At 37.7% G+C, this 16,260-nt stretch overlaps 1 protein-coding gene across 1 annotated transcript; it reads right to left on the reverse strand.

Annotated features, from left to right (window-relative positions):
- Nucleotides 1-11,835: 11,835 nt before the first annotated feature.
- On the reverse strand, nt 11,836-12,507 carry LOC118491467. Its single transcript, XM_035989275.1, has one exon. It carries the CDS (start codon nt 12,505-12,507, stop codon nt 11,836-11,838), a length of 672 nt encoding a protein of 223 aa, XP_035845168.1.
- Between the last annotated feature and the right edge of the window lie 3,753 nt (nt 12,508-16,260).

A 16,260-nucleotide genomic window follows, 5' to 3' on the forward strand; every position in this document is an offset into this window, starting at 1 on the left:
GTACCTACTTATGAATTCAAACTTTTCATTATTTCTTTCATTCCCATCTATGTTTCGAATCCGTCTTGTGGTTTCTAACATATCATTCATGTCCTTTATTCCTTCTATGTTTCGAATCCGTTTCGCGGATTCGAACATATCATTCACATTCTTCATTCCTTCTATGTTTCGAATCTGTCTCGCGGATTCGAACATATCATTCACATTTTCCATTACTTCTACGTTTTTAATCCGTATCGCGGATTCAAACATATCATTCATACTTTCTTTTTGTATTTAGTACGCTCAATTTCTTGAGAGTCTTACATTTCCTTTAACCCTCACGTCCACCAAATACCTAATTCTACCGGACATACCTGTAACAATTATCATGGTCTCACGAACGTCATATGTTTCTTGTGTACTGGCCAGGTACACATTCCACATACTAGTTTCGTGTCTTCCTGTAATCATCACCTTATGTCCGAAGAATTTGGTTTCAGCACGTGTAACATTTTCAAAACTTCATTACGATTCCATTACTATCTTTCATTTAAAATTTTCCTTTCCCTTGATAGGTTTTACCATTACATACACCCACATATTAAATTTACGTACCTGGGGTCAATTTGTCTTATTACATGCCTTCATGTCAGCCCTAGACCGCATTCACAGATCATCCTCTCCAAGCAATTATGCTTACCTTACACATAACATACTGTTAGTTTCCTTCATATACGTATTTAAAAAATACTTACATTCGCTTCTACCTTTAGATCTTGATCGAGTCTGGGATTGTACGGGTTCCTTGTCAGAAGAGCACACAGGTTTGAGTTCAAGTATTTACCTCCTTATACTTGATTTCCCTCAAACCAGGGCTCTAATACCAACTTGTAATGCCCTAACACGTAATAACTTAAAAACGACGCAACGGAAAATACGAGCCTTAAAATTCTTTCTTTATTAGTCACATTACTAACATGAAGGCTCAATTACAAAGTGTCATACATTTATTAGAAAGAATTTACAACTTTCCCTTTTGTTAACCCTTCAAAGAAATACATAAATCAAACTATGTGACCGTCCTTTTCCGTACAATCCTTGCTCTCGACTCGATCTTTGTCCGCTTCTCTTCGTTAGTGGTAGAAGAAATCCATGTAGTACTTTTGGACATCACATACAACTTAACCATTAGTCGTTAACAACATCATACGACATTATTCACATATAATTTAATATCAAATAACATTCGACAATATAAACTTTGATTTATTCAACTATCCTCTCGTATTTTCTCGTTCCGAGTTTGACTTCGATACATCATGAACCCGATGTTCTTTTACCTGCATTACATTACCACTTCAAAGCACACCATTAGCAATCGCCAATGCCCAAACATAATGAAACCATTCCTTCATACCTTTATAACATCTAGCATTCATACATGTATACTAATTCCTACGTGCATTCATAGCGAATTAATAGCGAATTACATTTGTATATGCATACATTCCTAATTCATACATGCATACAAACATATACACCTACATATATACGCACACATTCGTACACGCACATATACATACGAGTTCTCGCTTACCAGTATTATTCATATATGTACCTATGCTTCTTGTCATAATCACAACTTTCCATGATATACGTTTTGTGCTTATTGTCTTGCACACTTATTCGTTTCTAGACTGGATCACATATAGATTTCCTTTGCTAACAAGAAGAAAAATCCATACTTTCACTATCCGAGGCTCATAACATCTCTTATATACAAAATCGGCTTTAAAGCAAGCAAAAACAAACAAGAAAACAAAGATCGCCAGCTTGTGGCTTCCTCGCAGGGCGCGACGCCTACAGCTCACGGCTCTCGCGGGGCGCGACACCTGTCGCGTTGTGCGACAGTGAAACTGAAATGTTGTCGCGTAGCGCGACAGCCCTACTTCGACAGAATGCTTACTTTTTGATGCTGCACTATGCCCAGCTATGATTTTAACCAAAACACAAACTTCTAAATTCCATGACTTTCGACCTACATATCCAAATCACATGATTCTTGTTTCTATGCGACCCTAATTTTATTACGGATCCATTTATCACCTCGGGTCGCATCATTAGCTGATTTATAAGCAAACAACTTATAAATCCCTTTATACCATTATTTGACCCGTTTAATCCTACTAGTTTACCTTCATTATAAATAACTCCTTCGTTCTACTAAAAATAACACTTACCTTAATACTCTCATTCATTACATAATCCTTGCATAATTTTTCCACAATCACTTACCTCGTGTATCCGAGTTCGTGCATGGCTTCCGTATTTACCTTTGACCCATTGTCCTTCCATGCTCGTGTCCATGTTGACATGGCTCCTACGTTGGTGTGAAGAATACTTGAATGATCATAATTCCTAGTTCATGCATCAGATTTGACCCCAATTTCCTTGTCAATTTGAAGGTTCATGTGAATTAGGGTTTACACCCCCTTTCTCCTGCTTTGTTCGATCCCCAGACAAACACACACAGTGTGTGTGTGTGCTTTAAATTTTCTTTTGATTCTTTTAATTAATTCAAGTTTCCACTTTGACAACCTTAGTCCCTTAAGTTTATGACACCATCATAATTGCCACTAATTTCATACCATTACTTATCTCGTTAGGTATTTAAATAAGTTTAATAACCTAGTTATTGTTTTTCATTTACTTAAACATGGTGACATATCTACGAATTTAATAATTCGTGTTTTGGGGTGTTACATGTCTCATGTTCATGCAAACCCTCGTGGGGTCAGCCAGAATATGGTTCAATGACTTGCCTGCCAGAAACGTTCAAAGCTTCGATGACCTTAGCAAAGGATTCCTGGCCAACTTCTCCCAACAAAGGCAGTACGTTAAAGATGCCACGGTGATTTTCTAGATAAAACAAAGAGATGATGAATGCCTTCGAGAGTTCATAGAAAGGTATAAAAAGGAAGGTCTAACGTATGTGGGGGCAGATGAAAAGATGAGAGTAGCCGGTTTTATGAGCGCCATTACCTCCAAATACCTCACAAGGGATTTCAAGAAGTCCCTATCAAAGACCTTGGAAGAAGCTCTCGAGAGGGCTGAAGCCTACATTAGAGGAGAGCAGGCTGTAGACATAAATGAGCAAAGAAAAAGGGGATCCAGCTGGTGAGGCAATAGTCTAGCCAAAAAGAAGGGAAATTTTCATTCCTATGACAGACGTCAAAGGGGCTCAGAGCAACGAAGGTCTGAAGGCCGGAACCCTCCAAGCAGAGAGAAGGCCATGAACTTTACAGCCTTTACAAAAACCCCCCAAGAGATCCTTGCTACAAAGGAAGTGAAACAAAGCTTCCGACCTCCTAAACCTCTCCCTAAAAGCAAAAGGAATGAAAATTCCACTCAGTTTTGTGAATTTCATGAAGAGAAAGGTCACCATACTAACGATTGCTTTCAACTCAAAAAGAGGATTGAGGAGGCCGTTAAGTCCGGGGAGCTTGCCCACTTAGTGAAGGGGGTAAGGGACAAGATAGCCGAAGGAAAAAGCAAGGAAGTTAACATGGTGGATTTCGATGGAAAGGTTCCCCACAAACGGCAACAGTTGGAAGCTTGGGAGCTTCAGTGTGTCCGCTTCCCGCCAACAGAAAGGGACCCACTCTCAAACCCTCTTGTGGTTGAAGCAATTGTGGGTACACTAAAGACAAGCAGAGCATACATAGACACTGGTGCAACTACCGAAATTATGTTTGAAAAGTCCTTCCATCGTTTGATGTCATCATAGGAAGGCCAGGGCAGTGTGCATTCTATATGGTTGTTTCTGTTGGTCATGGCAGAGTCAAATTCCCTACCGAGAGAGGAATTGCAACCCTTCAACCCACTCAAGAAGCTTACATGGTTGAAGGGGAAAGTTCAAAAAATAAAGACGAAAAGCAAGGGCGGATTATAAACCCCAAGTATCCTGAACAAAGGATAAGGGTTGATCCAAGCCTTTCTCAAGAAACCCTCTCGTACCTTGAAAAGCTGCTAGTACACTATAGTGATGTCTTTGCTTGGTGCCCGGAAGACATGACGGGTATCCCTCGAAGCATTGCTGAACATGAGCTGAAGATACCACCAGATGTCAAGCCTGTTGTCCAAAAGAAGCGAAGTCTAGCACCCGAAAGAAGCTTAGCAGCATGCCAATAGGTTGAAAAGCTTGTCTCAGCTGGAATTCTCCGGGAAGTCAAGTATCAATCCTAGGTTCCAAACCCAGTCATGGTTCGAAAGCCCGATAACTCTTGGAGAATGTGCATCGACTTTAAGGATTTAAACAAGGCGTGCCCAAAAGATTGCTACCCTTTACCAGAGATTGATCTCAAAGTCAACTCTCTCACCGGTTACCCTTTCAAGTTTTTCCTTGATGCCTACAACGGTTACCATCAAATCCTTATGAAGGAAGAGGATGAAGAAAAGAAAGCCTTACACACAGACAAGGGTATCTTTTGCTACCAAAAGATGCCCTTTGGCCTCAAGAACGCGGGTGCAACCTGCCAACGCCTAGTTGACAAGGCTTTTGCCAGCCAAATTGGCAAAAACATGGAAGCATATGTCGATGATTTGGTAATCAAAAGGAAAACAGAATACCAAATGCTTGACAACATACAAGAAACTTTCCAAAACCTAAGAAAGGTTAACATGAAACTCAACCCCGAAAAATGTTCATTTGGGTTTGAAGAAGGAAAGTTCCTAGGGCACATTGTGGGAAAACAAAGTATAAAGGCTAACCCAAACAAAGTCAAAGCTGTTCTCGAAACCAAACCACCATGAAGCAAAAAGGAGGTGGAAAGCCTGAATGGAAAGCTTGCAGCCCTGAAGCGTTTTACCTCAAAACTGGCTGAAAAATCTTTACCTTTCTTTAAAACGCTCAAAGGGTGCTCTGACAAAAAAGATTTCAAGTGGACTGAAGAAGCCGAGGAAGCCTTCAACCAGATGAAGCAACACTAAGCTTCACTCCCAGATATCGCAGCCCCAGAAACAGGATAACTGATCTCTGTATACCTTTCGGTTGCTGAAGAAGCAATAAGTGCGGGTTTAACCATCGAACGAGACAAAGTTCAGGTACCCATTTATTTCTTCAACAAAACTTTAAAATTGGCAGAGATCAAGTATCCTCCTCTGGAAAAACTTGCTCTAGCCCTAGTCCAAACGGCTAGAAGGCTTCGAAGGTATTTCCAAGCACACTCTATACAAGTGGTCACTGACCAACCCATTAAGAGTGTGCTTGAAAAACCGAAAAATTCAGGGCAATTGGCCAAATGGGCCGTGAAACTATGTGAACACAAAATCACCTATCTTCCAAGAAAAGCCATCAAAGCACAAGTCTTGGCTGATTTCATTGTGGAAGTCCCAAAACAAGCCATCACGGAAGTTAACACACATACCGCTGAACCCTTTGACCTTGAAACCTGGAAGCTTTTTACCAACGGGGCTTCAAGCGTTAAAGGGTCGGGAGCTGGGCTCATTCTGATCAACCCTGAAGGGTTAGAATTTACATATGCTCTTCGATTTGAATTTCAGACCACCAACAATGAAGCTGAATACGAAGCATTGATAGCCGGCTTGAGGATAGCCAAGGAAATAAAGGATCAAAAGCTTCAAGTCTTCACAGACTCGTTGCTCGTTTCAAGCCAGGTCAATGATAGTTATGTTGCAAAGGATCCCAATATGAAGAAGTATAGAGAAAAGTCTAAGGAGTTGATGAACACATTCTAAACGTGTACCATTAAGCAAATCCCAAGGTCTCAAAACAAGAGAGCTGATGCCTTGAGCAAACTCGCCTCTCTCACCTTTGCCCACCTTACCAAAAAGGTATTGGTGGAGGTACTGAAAACTCCCTCGATTGAAGAATTGGAGGTTCAAGATGTAATCACCGAAGAAGGCCCCAATTGGATGACTCCTATTAAGAAATTCCTCAAAAATGGTGAGTTACCCGATGACCAAATAGAGGCTGAAAGGGTTAAAATCAAATCCAGGTAGTATTTGTTGCAAGATGAGATCCTCTACAAAAAGGGTTACCTTGCACCTTTACTGAGATGTGTTGGCCCGGAACAAAGCCAACACTTTGTCAAAGAGGTTCATGAAGGGATATGTGGAGCTCATTTTGGAGCCAGAACAATGGTTGCTAAACTAATGAACCTCGGGTATTTTTGGCCTTCAATACACCGAGACACTACCGAGCAATTAAGAAAATGTGAAGCTTATCAAATACATGCACCGGTGCCCAAGAGCCCCAAACACGATCTTGTCCCGATATCTTCAGCTTGGCCGTTTCATAAATGGGGAATGGACATTGTTGGTCCATTCCCACCAGCCAAGGGTGGAGTAAAATTTTTATTAGTGGCCATAGATTACTTTACCAAGTGGCCTGAAGTCAAACCACTTGCAAAAATCACGGGCAAACAAGTCATTGACTTCGTTTGGGAGAACATCATTTGTCGCTATGGGCTGCCGGGAGTCTTGGTCACAGATAATGGGAAACAATTCGCTGAGAAGCCTTTTAGCACTTGGTACAAAGAATTCAGAATTACCTAGGTATTCAGCTCAGTTGCATACCCACAATCAAACGGCCAAGTTGAAAGAACGAATCGGAGCATTGTTGAAGGAATAAAAATGAGATTGGGAAGGCATGAAAGCAATTGGCTTGAAGAGTTACCAAACGTTCTGTGGGCTATACGAACAACGGAAAAAACAAGCCACAAAAGAACACCCTACAGCTTGGTGTTCGGATCAGAAGCCGAGATCCCAGCTGAAATAGGAGTTGTGACTCAAAGAACACTCAACATGGATCCTGAAGCAAACGACAAAGAGACCATGTTGAACTTGCAACTCCTCGACGAAACACGCGATCAGGCTGCCATCCAAGAAACCAAATACAAACAAAAGATGGAAGCTTATTACAACACGAGAGTCAACCATGAAGGTTTCAAGCCAGGAGACCTTGTACTCAGAAACAATGAGGCTAGTAAAAAAGAGAACCAAGGAAAAATGGGCCCAAAGTAGGAAGAGGCATACACAATCCTTGAAGCACATAAGGGTGGATCCTAGAAACTGGCCGACGCGGAATGCAAAAGGATTCCTAGACAATGGAATGGCAAGACCCTTAAAAGGTTCCATGTCTGATCAAGAAAACCTAGTTTGTATTTCAAGAATTGTATTTCAAGAGTTGTCCCATGTCCACTTTTTTGTAAAACAATATCTCTTGAATGAATGACGATGTTTTATTAAATTTGTCTTTCTATCCTAAGATCAGGTTGAGAACCTAGCAAAAAACTCAATGGCAAGGGCCATGTAAGGGGATGAGCTCTCAGGCTATATCGCTCAATAGGTTCAAGGGTTGAATGAACCTATATAAGGGGTGAGTTCCTAAATCAATACTACTCCATGAGACTTGTAAAATTATCAAAGAAAATAAACTTGTCTCATAGACAGGTCTGAACAGCCTTCACCAAATTTTCCTTAAGCCTTAGAAAACTTATAAAAAGTAAATTATGATCAACAGGCTTACGGACCAAAATCAAACTAAGGAAAGTGATAAATAGGATAGGTGCTATGTCGTACAACTCAACAAAGACAATGTCGTAAACATAAAGAATAATTGAAGGGGCAACACAACAACACAATAGTAAAAGGTTGTATGCAACCCAAAATCAGAAATACCAACCAAGGCATCAAGTCACTGGAAGCCTCGAAGGCTTCAAGCTACAAACATCCCACAAAGCCGCTTTACAAAAACTACAACTAGATCTAAAAAACCACAACATAAGGCAAGTAGTAAAAAGTTAAAAGCATAAGAAGCTTTAAAGGCTTCTAAATATTCAGAAGAGTTAAAACAAACCTTAACTGTTTGTAAACATAGATATTGTTCAAAGAGCCACTAAGGCCAACCACAACCACAAAATAGAAACCTTAAGGGTTTCTGCAAAACCTAAAATTGTTCAAAGTAACATACAAACCATTAAATTGTTTCAGGGTGCTAAGAAAGCTACGAATATTGTTCAAACATCAGAAGGAGGCTTAGAAGCCCCAGAACCATTACCTTTAGCCTTCATGGCCTTCTTCGACTTCTTGGCTTTCGAAACACCATCATCCCCAACTGCTGAACCTTCGAGGCTTGCATCATTGGAAGCATAAGTTTCTTATGAAAAGGTCTCCTCACTATCCCCTGAACGAGAACGCTTCCTCAAAAGGGAGTCAAGCACTTTAGCACAAACCTTTTCATTAAGCCCATTCGGCTTCAGCTCCTGTAACACAGGAAGAGGTTTACCAAAACAAGTTGCAACCTGACTTACATATGGGTAAGTCAACCTCTCCATCTGTTGAACGCACCCTTTGAAAACCTCAGAAGCTTCAGGACGGTACATGGAAGACTGCTCCAAGGGCTGACCAGATTCGTGAAGTTTATAACCAGCAATAAGGCCTTGATGTTTTCCCAAGTTTAGCAGTTTGGTGTAGACTTCTCCAAGAGTAGAATTGAATTCCTTGGAGTGAAGGAGTTAGGTAACAACTTGATGAAAGCCTTGCTCAATAAGCCACTGGTTATCACCAGTGGCTTGAGCAACCAAAGCCTTCAAACCTTCCTTCTCTTCGTCGAAGGCCTTCTACTGAACATCCAAGGCTTCCCTATTAGCCTTCAGCTTCAACCGATCAGCTTCAAAACTTTTCTTAAGGTCGTTAACCTCAATCTCATGTGTCCTCGTCAACTCTCCAACCTTTTTCACCCAAGCCTCCTCTTTCTTAGAGAACCCCTCAACCTCCTTCTTCATTGCAGCCGTAGAGGCTTTCATTTTATCCTTCTTCTTGGAAGCTTCCTCATACTCCTGCATACCCTTTGTAAAACGGGTAACACCTTCAACCAACAGGGCCGAAAGATTGCAGGAGCTTAGCATCAATCTTGAAATAAAATGATCAGCTTCCATCTCAGAAATCGCACTCCGAACACCAGGGGGAGCAAAATTGGATAGCACCTCGGCACAAACAGCTGGATCCTTGAAGTTATCCCCAACATTCATATCCCAGTTGGGAACATAAACCTCTTCAGCTTCAGGACCCTCCAAGCTTTCAACGCTTTTGCCCGATGAACCCTGGATGTTAGGAGTGGAACCTTTCTTAACCAGCTTCTTCTTCTTCTTCTTCCCAGAAACAACTAACTTTTTTCCTTTCCCTTTCCTACATCAACCTCAAGAACCTGTTCCGCAGACACCTCAATGTCATCGCTAATGTCAATGGTCTCTGAGCCAGAGGGTTGATCAGCACCTTTCAAGCGACAATTTGAACGACGAACAGAAACCTTGGAACCCGGAGCCTTCGTGAAACCTTTAACATTGGGAACGTTCACATAGCCAGAACCCTCGAACCTTTGCTCGGATCCCCTAACAACTGCATCTTTACCCGAAGTAGCCGCAGCATCCCCAAACACAACGTCGGAAGTATCATCACTCTTAATAAAATCAAGTACAGACATAACTACAAAATAAACAAAAATGAAATATATAAGCAAGCAAAAAATAAGAACATAATAGAACTACAAGACAAATGCATACCCTGCCCATCTCTCATAAGGACTGGATCTCGATCACATTTGTCCCAAAACTTACTGAGACCCAACAACACCAGTAAGTGCTCAGGAAAGGGACAAACCCTTGAAGGGCACTCCCTAAGAGTTTCAAGAAAACGGGTATTTATCTCAAAGGCAGAGGGTTCAGGTTCATTTAAAACAGCATCCGGATGCCTCCAAACAGGCTTAAAAGGAACAATTTCATCAGAAACCCAGAAAAACCGGTCTTTCCAAATACCAAGACTAGAAACCATGGATGAGATTAAACAAATATCAACCTGAGATGTTTCGAATGTAAACCAGTCACCATTCTTGGTCAACCGGAAAAAGCGACGGAAGGATAAAAGAGTGGGATCATACCCGGAAACCCGACACAAAACTTCAAAGTGCAAAACCCTAGCCAGACCCTGAGGGTGAATCTGGCCAAATGATACGCGATAATACTCTAATACGTTCAAAACAAAGTTCGAAAAGGGGTGACGGAGGTTCGAAAATTTAAAATGGCGACAATAGAGGGCAATGGAACCAGGGGGACACTTACCGATCGAAACATCACAAGCCGGTGCAACCGGTTTAAACTTCATCCCAATCCCCCATTCCATACAAAAATTTTCTACTTCCTCTTGGGTTAAACGAGAATAACTTACGGCTAAATCCTTACGAGCACCCATAAGTTATGATTGAAAGAAAGGAAAAACGAAAATAAGAACTAACCTGGACAAAGGAAAGGAAGATATGGAAGGAAACTTGTGAGAAAATGAAGAAAGTTTGGTGATTATTTTGATAATAAATGAAAAAATAAGGCTAATAGGGGTTATGATTACACGACAGTTAATTAAACTGTCTTCTGCAAAAACCGTCGTCAGTCACATCAACCGTCTTGTCAAAATTCAAATTTCAAAAAACTCAACCGTAACGAACCCTTCAAGCCTTCAAGCCTTTAAGCAATACAAATAAATGTGCAAAAGTCAAAAGTATTTGAGCTCATTTCCCAAACACCTCTGACTTGGGCGGCTGATGACGGGGGTAGCTCAAGACTAAATAAAATGACTTAGGCACATAAACACTTGGAAGGTTAAAGGATTAAAGGGTTCAAAACCCGCGAACTCAGGTGAACAGCAAAAAGGATGTAAACAGTAAACCATCACCTCACTGATTGCTTATCCAGCTCTCTCACAGCCGTAAAAGAGAGCATGTGCACAGAGAACAACCTTTTATCCGCAGGTCCAAACCGTTCAACCATAAAATAGGTAAGTCTCCCACTGCAAGCAGGGTTCACTAGTCCAAGGTTTCCTCTTTGGGCGATATCTTCCTCTATAAATAACACTCCATTTAGTGCATTACAAACATTCCGATCAGCCCTGATTCCCTTGAGATCTCTGATCTTCCTTCTCGAGCACTTGTTTCATACAAGTCTCATTTCTTCACATTCAACACACACAACTCAACTGTTCTTGTTTCAAAGGATGAGCATACTTCAGCCAAAGATCTTGAACAATCAACAAATATAACTAGTAAACCTCTCTCCACGTCTTGCAAACGCGGGGGACCCCACGACCTGCGTTAGGTAAACCGGAAACCTTTTGCCTAACCAGCCTACCTACTATCGTCGGTCTTGTATTTGTTGCATCAACAATTACAACTCAAATTTAAGTTCGAACTAATAAGATTGTCCGACAATTTTGAATTAACATGGCCAAAATAATTATCACATTGTGCATTTGATTCTTAGCCCGCAAACTGACTTTTGTTATCAGTTAAGTAACGGCCCATTGGACAACTTTTGTCCATATTCGGTCTTTTTAACAAAGATTCCATTGGCCGATTTCTATTAGGACTTTCAATATCCTTCACTTTAATGGACCCACCATACTTTAAAATGTGTGAATGATTCAAAGGGTAAAATACGTATTTAGCACATGAGCCACCATTAAGCTTTTGTTCCAAATTAATTTCATGGCCCACCAACTCATATTAAAACCATGGCATCCCATATTTGACACTTACAGATTATGTATCGTAAAATTATTGTCAGTAGATATATTTTCTAACGAATTAGAAATAGTTTCAAAAAACATACCGGTTTGTGTAAGAAGGTCCTTGGAACCGCTCCGTCCAACTCCACTTGAACCTTTGCTTCCTCCCGGGAGTTTCACACGACAATCCTTTTTAAAATGTCCCACCTTGTTACATCTCCAACAAGTCGATTTCACCTTCTTATTTGATTGTTTATGATCACGGTTAAACTTCCGTTTCTAATTTTTGAATTTGTTAAACTTCCCGGGTTTCCCATCATGTTCAACAACATTAACAGATGATGATGCTTGAGTTTTTCCTTTGGTTTTGTCATCTTCTTGAACCCGAAGTGACTCCTCAATACGGATATGACCCAATTGAACCAAAGATAACTCTTCCAGTTTTAGGGTATGTTTAAAATCTTTCCACAAAGGTGGAAATTTGTCAATTATTGTAGAAACAACAATCGACTCATCCATGTTCATATCGGGTTGTGAAAATTGACCCAAAATGTGTAACAACTCATTATACTGCTCCATAATAGGCCTAGAATCTACTATTTTATAATTAAAGAAATTGCTCACAAGAAATTTCTTACTTGAAGCGTCTTCGGCCATATATTTAGATTCGAGTGAATCCCAACGTTGCTTTGCCGATTCTGTGTTTTGGTAGAAATCAAACAGTGCATTCGACATTTCGTTGAGTATGTGACCGCGACAAATATAATCGTCATTTTCCCACCTGAGTCTTTTCCTGGTTTGATCAATTGGTTCATTCTCCACCTCTTCTGGAAACAGAGTAGAGAGCACATAAGCGACCTTCAAAGTTGTAAGTAGAAAGTGCATCTTCTTTCTCCATCTCCTAAAGTCTTGACCTTCGAACTTTTCCAACTTTGCAAATTTACTTGACATATCACGAACCGATCACTTGAAGCCATGAAAATAGTTTGTTCTTTTTTGGTGATATTGAAGAACAAAGAAAATAAAATAATACGAAGGCAACTTGGATGGAACGAAGAGTCGTGTGATCACAATTAGAACAAACTATTTGATGGTACTATCAAAAGTTTGAACGGATTAAACTTTGTTCTTCAAGAATCAGATTTGCAGAATTTTTTATTTTTATTTTTATTATTATTATTTTTTTTTTGGTGAGAATACGTTGTACCAGCCGGAGTTTGATCAAACAAGTTTTATTGCCTAAAAATAAGCAACGGTTTATTGGGGTGGTTATCTCCAAAATTCAAATCCAATATTTTATCAAAATAAATTATATCGACATCTAACTAAATTAGATTCTATCAATTGATTCCAATCACCGTAACACATACAGTGATACAAAGGATTGAATTTTTGTTGGGTCAATGCACTTAGCCCATATATACAAACACTTAATGGAAAACCATGTTAGACAATAATACACATGAAATGAAAATCGGCCCAAGTTGATTATTGCACTTAACTACTGATGGGCCCAAGTATACAATTAACCAGCCCAATATACATTATCCTGTTTTATATAGTCAAGCCCGCACTCTTGCATCACCTAACTCGACTAATTAATAAAATAAGATTCAACTTGATCAACAAAGTAATCCAAAATCACTAGTCACATTGATAACACTAAAATTATCAACGCGGATAAAGGTTATCCACATTTGCAGGTAAAGGTTCCTACTTTTTTATAACTGGTTTTAAGAAAGGTTGACATAATTCATCCCCACCTCACAGTTCTTGCACTTTCACCTTGGTGAACTGTTCACTCATGACGTGATTAAACACACTTGTCCAGGTAATAAATATTTACATAGCTTAATTTATAGAATATCATCTCACGATGGCCACTTATCTAATTAACTAAAGTTAATAACATATCATATAAGGGGATGGTTTAAATGAAAACCACTTTTATTATGAAAACTCGAAAACTAACTAAAAAAAGCCTAAAAACACACAATTTTTTTTTTTCAATTTTTTTTATAAAAATCGCTAGTTTTTATATATAAAAAAAACTTTTTTTCAAAAAAAAAAAAAATTTGTGTAGTGCACATGTGTAATAATACACATGTGTAGTACACATACATATGTGCAGTATTACACATGTGCACTACACAAAAAAAATTTTTTTTTTTTTTGAAAATTTTTTTTTATATTAAAAAACCTGCGAAATTTTGATTGCAAAAAAAAAAATTAAAAAAAAAAATTTTGTATGTTTTTTTAGCTTTTTTTAATTAGTTTTCGAGTTTTCACAATAACTAGTGGTTTTCATTTGAACCTTCCCCTATCATATAATTAACTAAAGTTAATAACATATCTTAATGTGAGCGTCCAACTCTGACTGGTGTTATAACTAACTTGCCATAAATTGGATTCGTCAATTCTCAGCATTTCTTCGAATGATCTTTAACCACGTGGGTCTCTCGTTTTACAAGGGTATGTGTCTTGAAGAAAATGGGTATTGCCGAGCCAACAATGTCAGTGATCATACCTTCTTGAAGAAAATCGAAACCTGGTATTGCCGAGCTCACTCGTGACTCGTCGAGCCGGGTCATTTACTTAAAAAATGGTTTATATGTTGTGTTTCTTTTACACAAAATGATTGGCCCGGTTATCTAACATGATTTTACAATCGAGTATGAGACTAATATACCGATATTGAAAAACCTAAGATTACATGTTGACCTACTATTCAACCCGATCTTTCCCGCTTGTTATTGACTTATTGTAGTTATTATTTCTAGTTATCGGCTACTTTTAAAAAAATTTGACTAATTCGACATGTACCCATTTCTAAAAAACCCGTTCTGACCTAACCAAAATGAGAATTTCTAAAACGACCTATTCTTGCCCGCTACCCTTTCCGATCTTACCCGCATTGTTTTGCCAGGTTTGTTCAGGTGTTTTGTTTTATTGTATTGTAGGGGGGCTATGTGTATGCAACATATGTATTATACAAATTGCTAGCGAGTAAACTGCTAAAATCGTCCCTGTGGTTTGACTCAAATTGCTAGATCAGTCCAAAATCAACTTTTTTTTGCTAAAACAGTCCCTAAGCCTAATTTCTGTTGCTATTTCAGTCCAATAAATTAACACCGTTAGAACCTCCGTTAATGAATGGGTAAAACTGCTAAATTCATCCCTGAGGTTTGATTCAAGTTGCTAGATCAGTCCAAAATCAAGTTTTTTTAATTTGTTAATTATAAACTTATTTAGGTATATAATTTTTCTAGACTTGCATTAATTTTTTGAATTTGTTAATTATAAACTTATTTAGATTATAAACTTATTTAGGTATATAATTTTTCTAGACTTGCATTAATTTTTTGAATTTGTTAGTTATAAACTTATTTAGATTATAAACTTATTTAGGTATATAAATCATTAATATCACAAGAGAAAAAATCCTTTTGTTAGTTATTTTGAAAAATTATTTGTTAGTTATTTTGATTATTATTATTATTATTATCATTAAATGTTTACTAAGTATATACTTAAGTATTTAAATAAGATTATACTTAATTTAATTTAAATAAAATTAGTTTTAAAAATATAAATGTAGCTTTTTTGAAGAGCGTAATTTAACCGGCCCAGCCTTAAATACTGATTTTATTTTGATGTTGTTGTTGTTGTTACCATGTAAATATTTAGTATTTATTTAAGGATTTAAATAAGACAACAGTTAATTTAAACAATATTTAGTTATGAAAAATACAAACATTATATGTAAATTTAAATATTAAGAAATTAACATAATTTTTATTTGTTTTTATTTAATCAGTAATATTTAATGTTTAATATTTATCAATTATTTTAATTTAATATTTGTATTATAAAGTTCTTTTATTCATTTTTTCTACTTAATTAAGTGGTTTCTTATTTAATAATACTTATCATTCAGGTGAGGTCGGACAACATGTCGTGCCAGAACAAGTCTCATAAAAAGGATTATTTTGGTTTGAGTCAAAACGGGTTCGGGTCAAACCAGTGTTTAAGACAGGTCAAATAAAATTGCGCTCTCCAAAAGAGCTATATAATGTTTATATTTTTATAACTAAACACAAATTTAAATTATATATTTAGGATAGACTTGTAATTTATCTTAAATTTTAAGACATTTAAGAAAATATATAATGCATTTGGTACAAGTATTGATGCATTAAGAACCTGTCATTTACCATTTTTTTTCTCTTGTGATATTAATGATTTATTCAACGAACATAAATATAACTGGGCCCGCCTTAAATAAGTTTATAATCTTGTGATATTAATGATTTATATACCTAAATAAGTTTATAATCTACATAAGTTTATAATTAACAAATTCAAAAAATTAATGCAAGTCTAGAAAAATTATATACCTAAATAAGTTTATAATCTACATAAGTTTATAATTAACAAATTCAAAAAATTAATGCAAGTCTAGAAAAATTATGTACCTATATAAGTTTATAATTAACAAATTCAAAAAACTTGATTTTGGACTGATCTAGCAACTTGAATCAAACCTCAGGGACGAATTTAGCAGTTTTACACATTCATTAACGGAGGTTCTAACGGTGTTAATTTATTGGACTGAAATAGCAACAGAAACTAGGCTCAGGGACTGTTTTAACAAAAAAAGTTGATTTTGGACTAATCTAGCAATTTAAGTTAAACCTCAGGGAT

The sequence above is a fragment of the Helianthus annuus genome, chromosome 4, assembly GCF_002127325.2.
Source record: "Helianthus annuus cultivar XRQ/B chromosome 4, HanXRQr2.0-SUNRISE, whole genome shotgun sequence".
Classification (NCBI taxonomy): Eukaryota; Viridiplantae; Streptophyta; class Magnoliopsida; order Asterales; family Asteraceae; genus Helianthus; species Helianthus annuus.

Bases quoted from the DNA above. Each gene is read 5' to 3' on its own strand.
- LOC118491467 (XM_035989275.1), bottom strand. From the start codon at position 12,507: ATGTCAAGTAAATTTGCAAAGTTGGAAAAGTTCGAAGGTCAAGACTTT.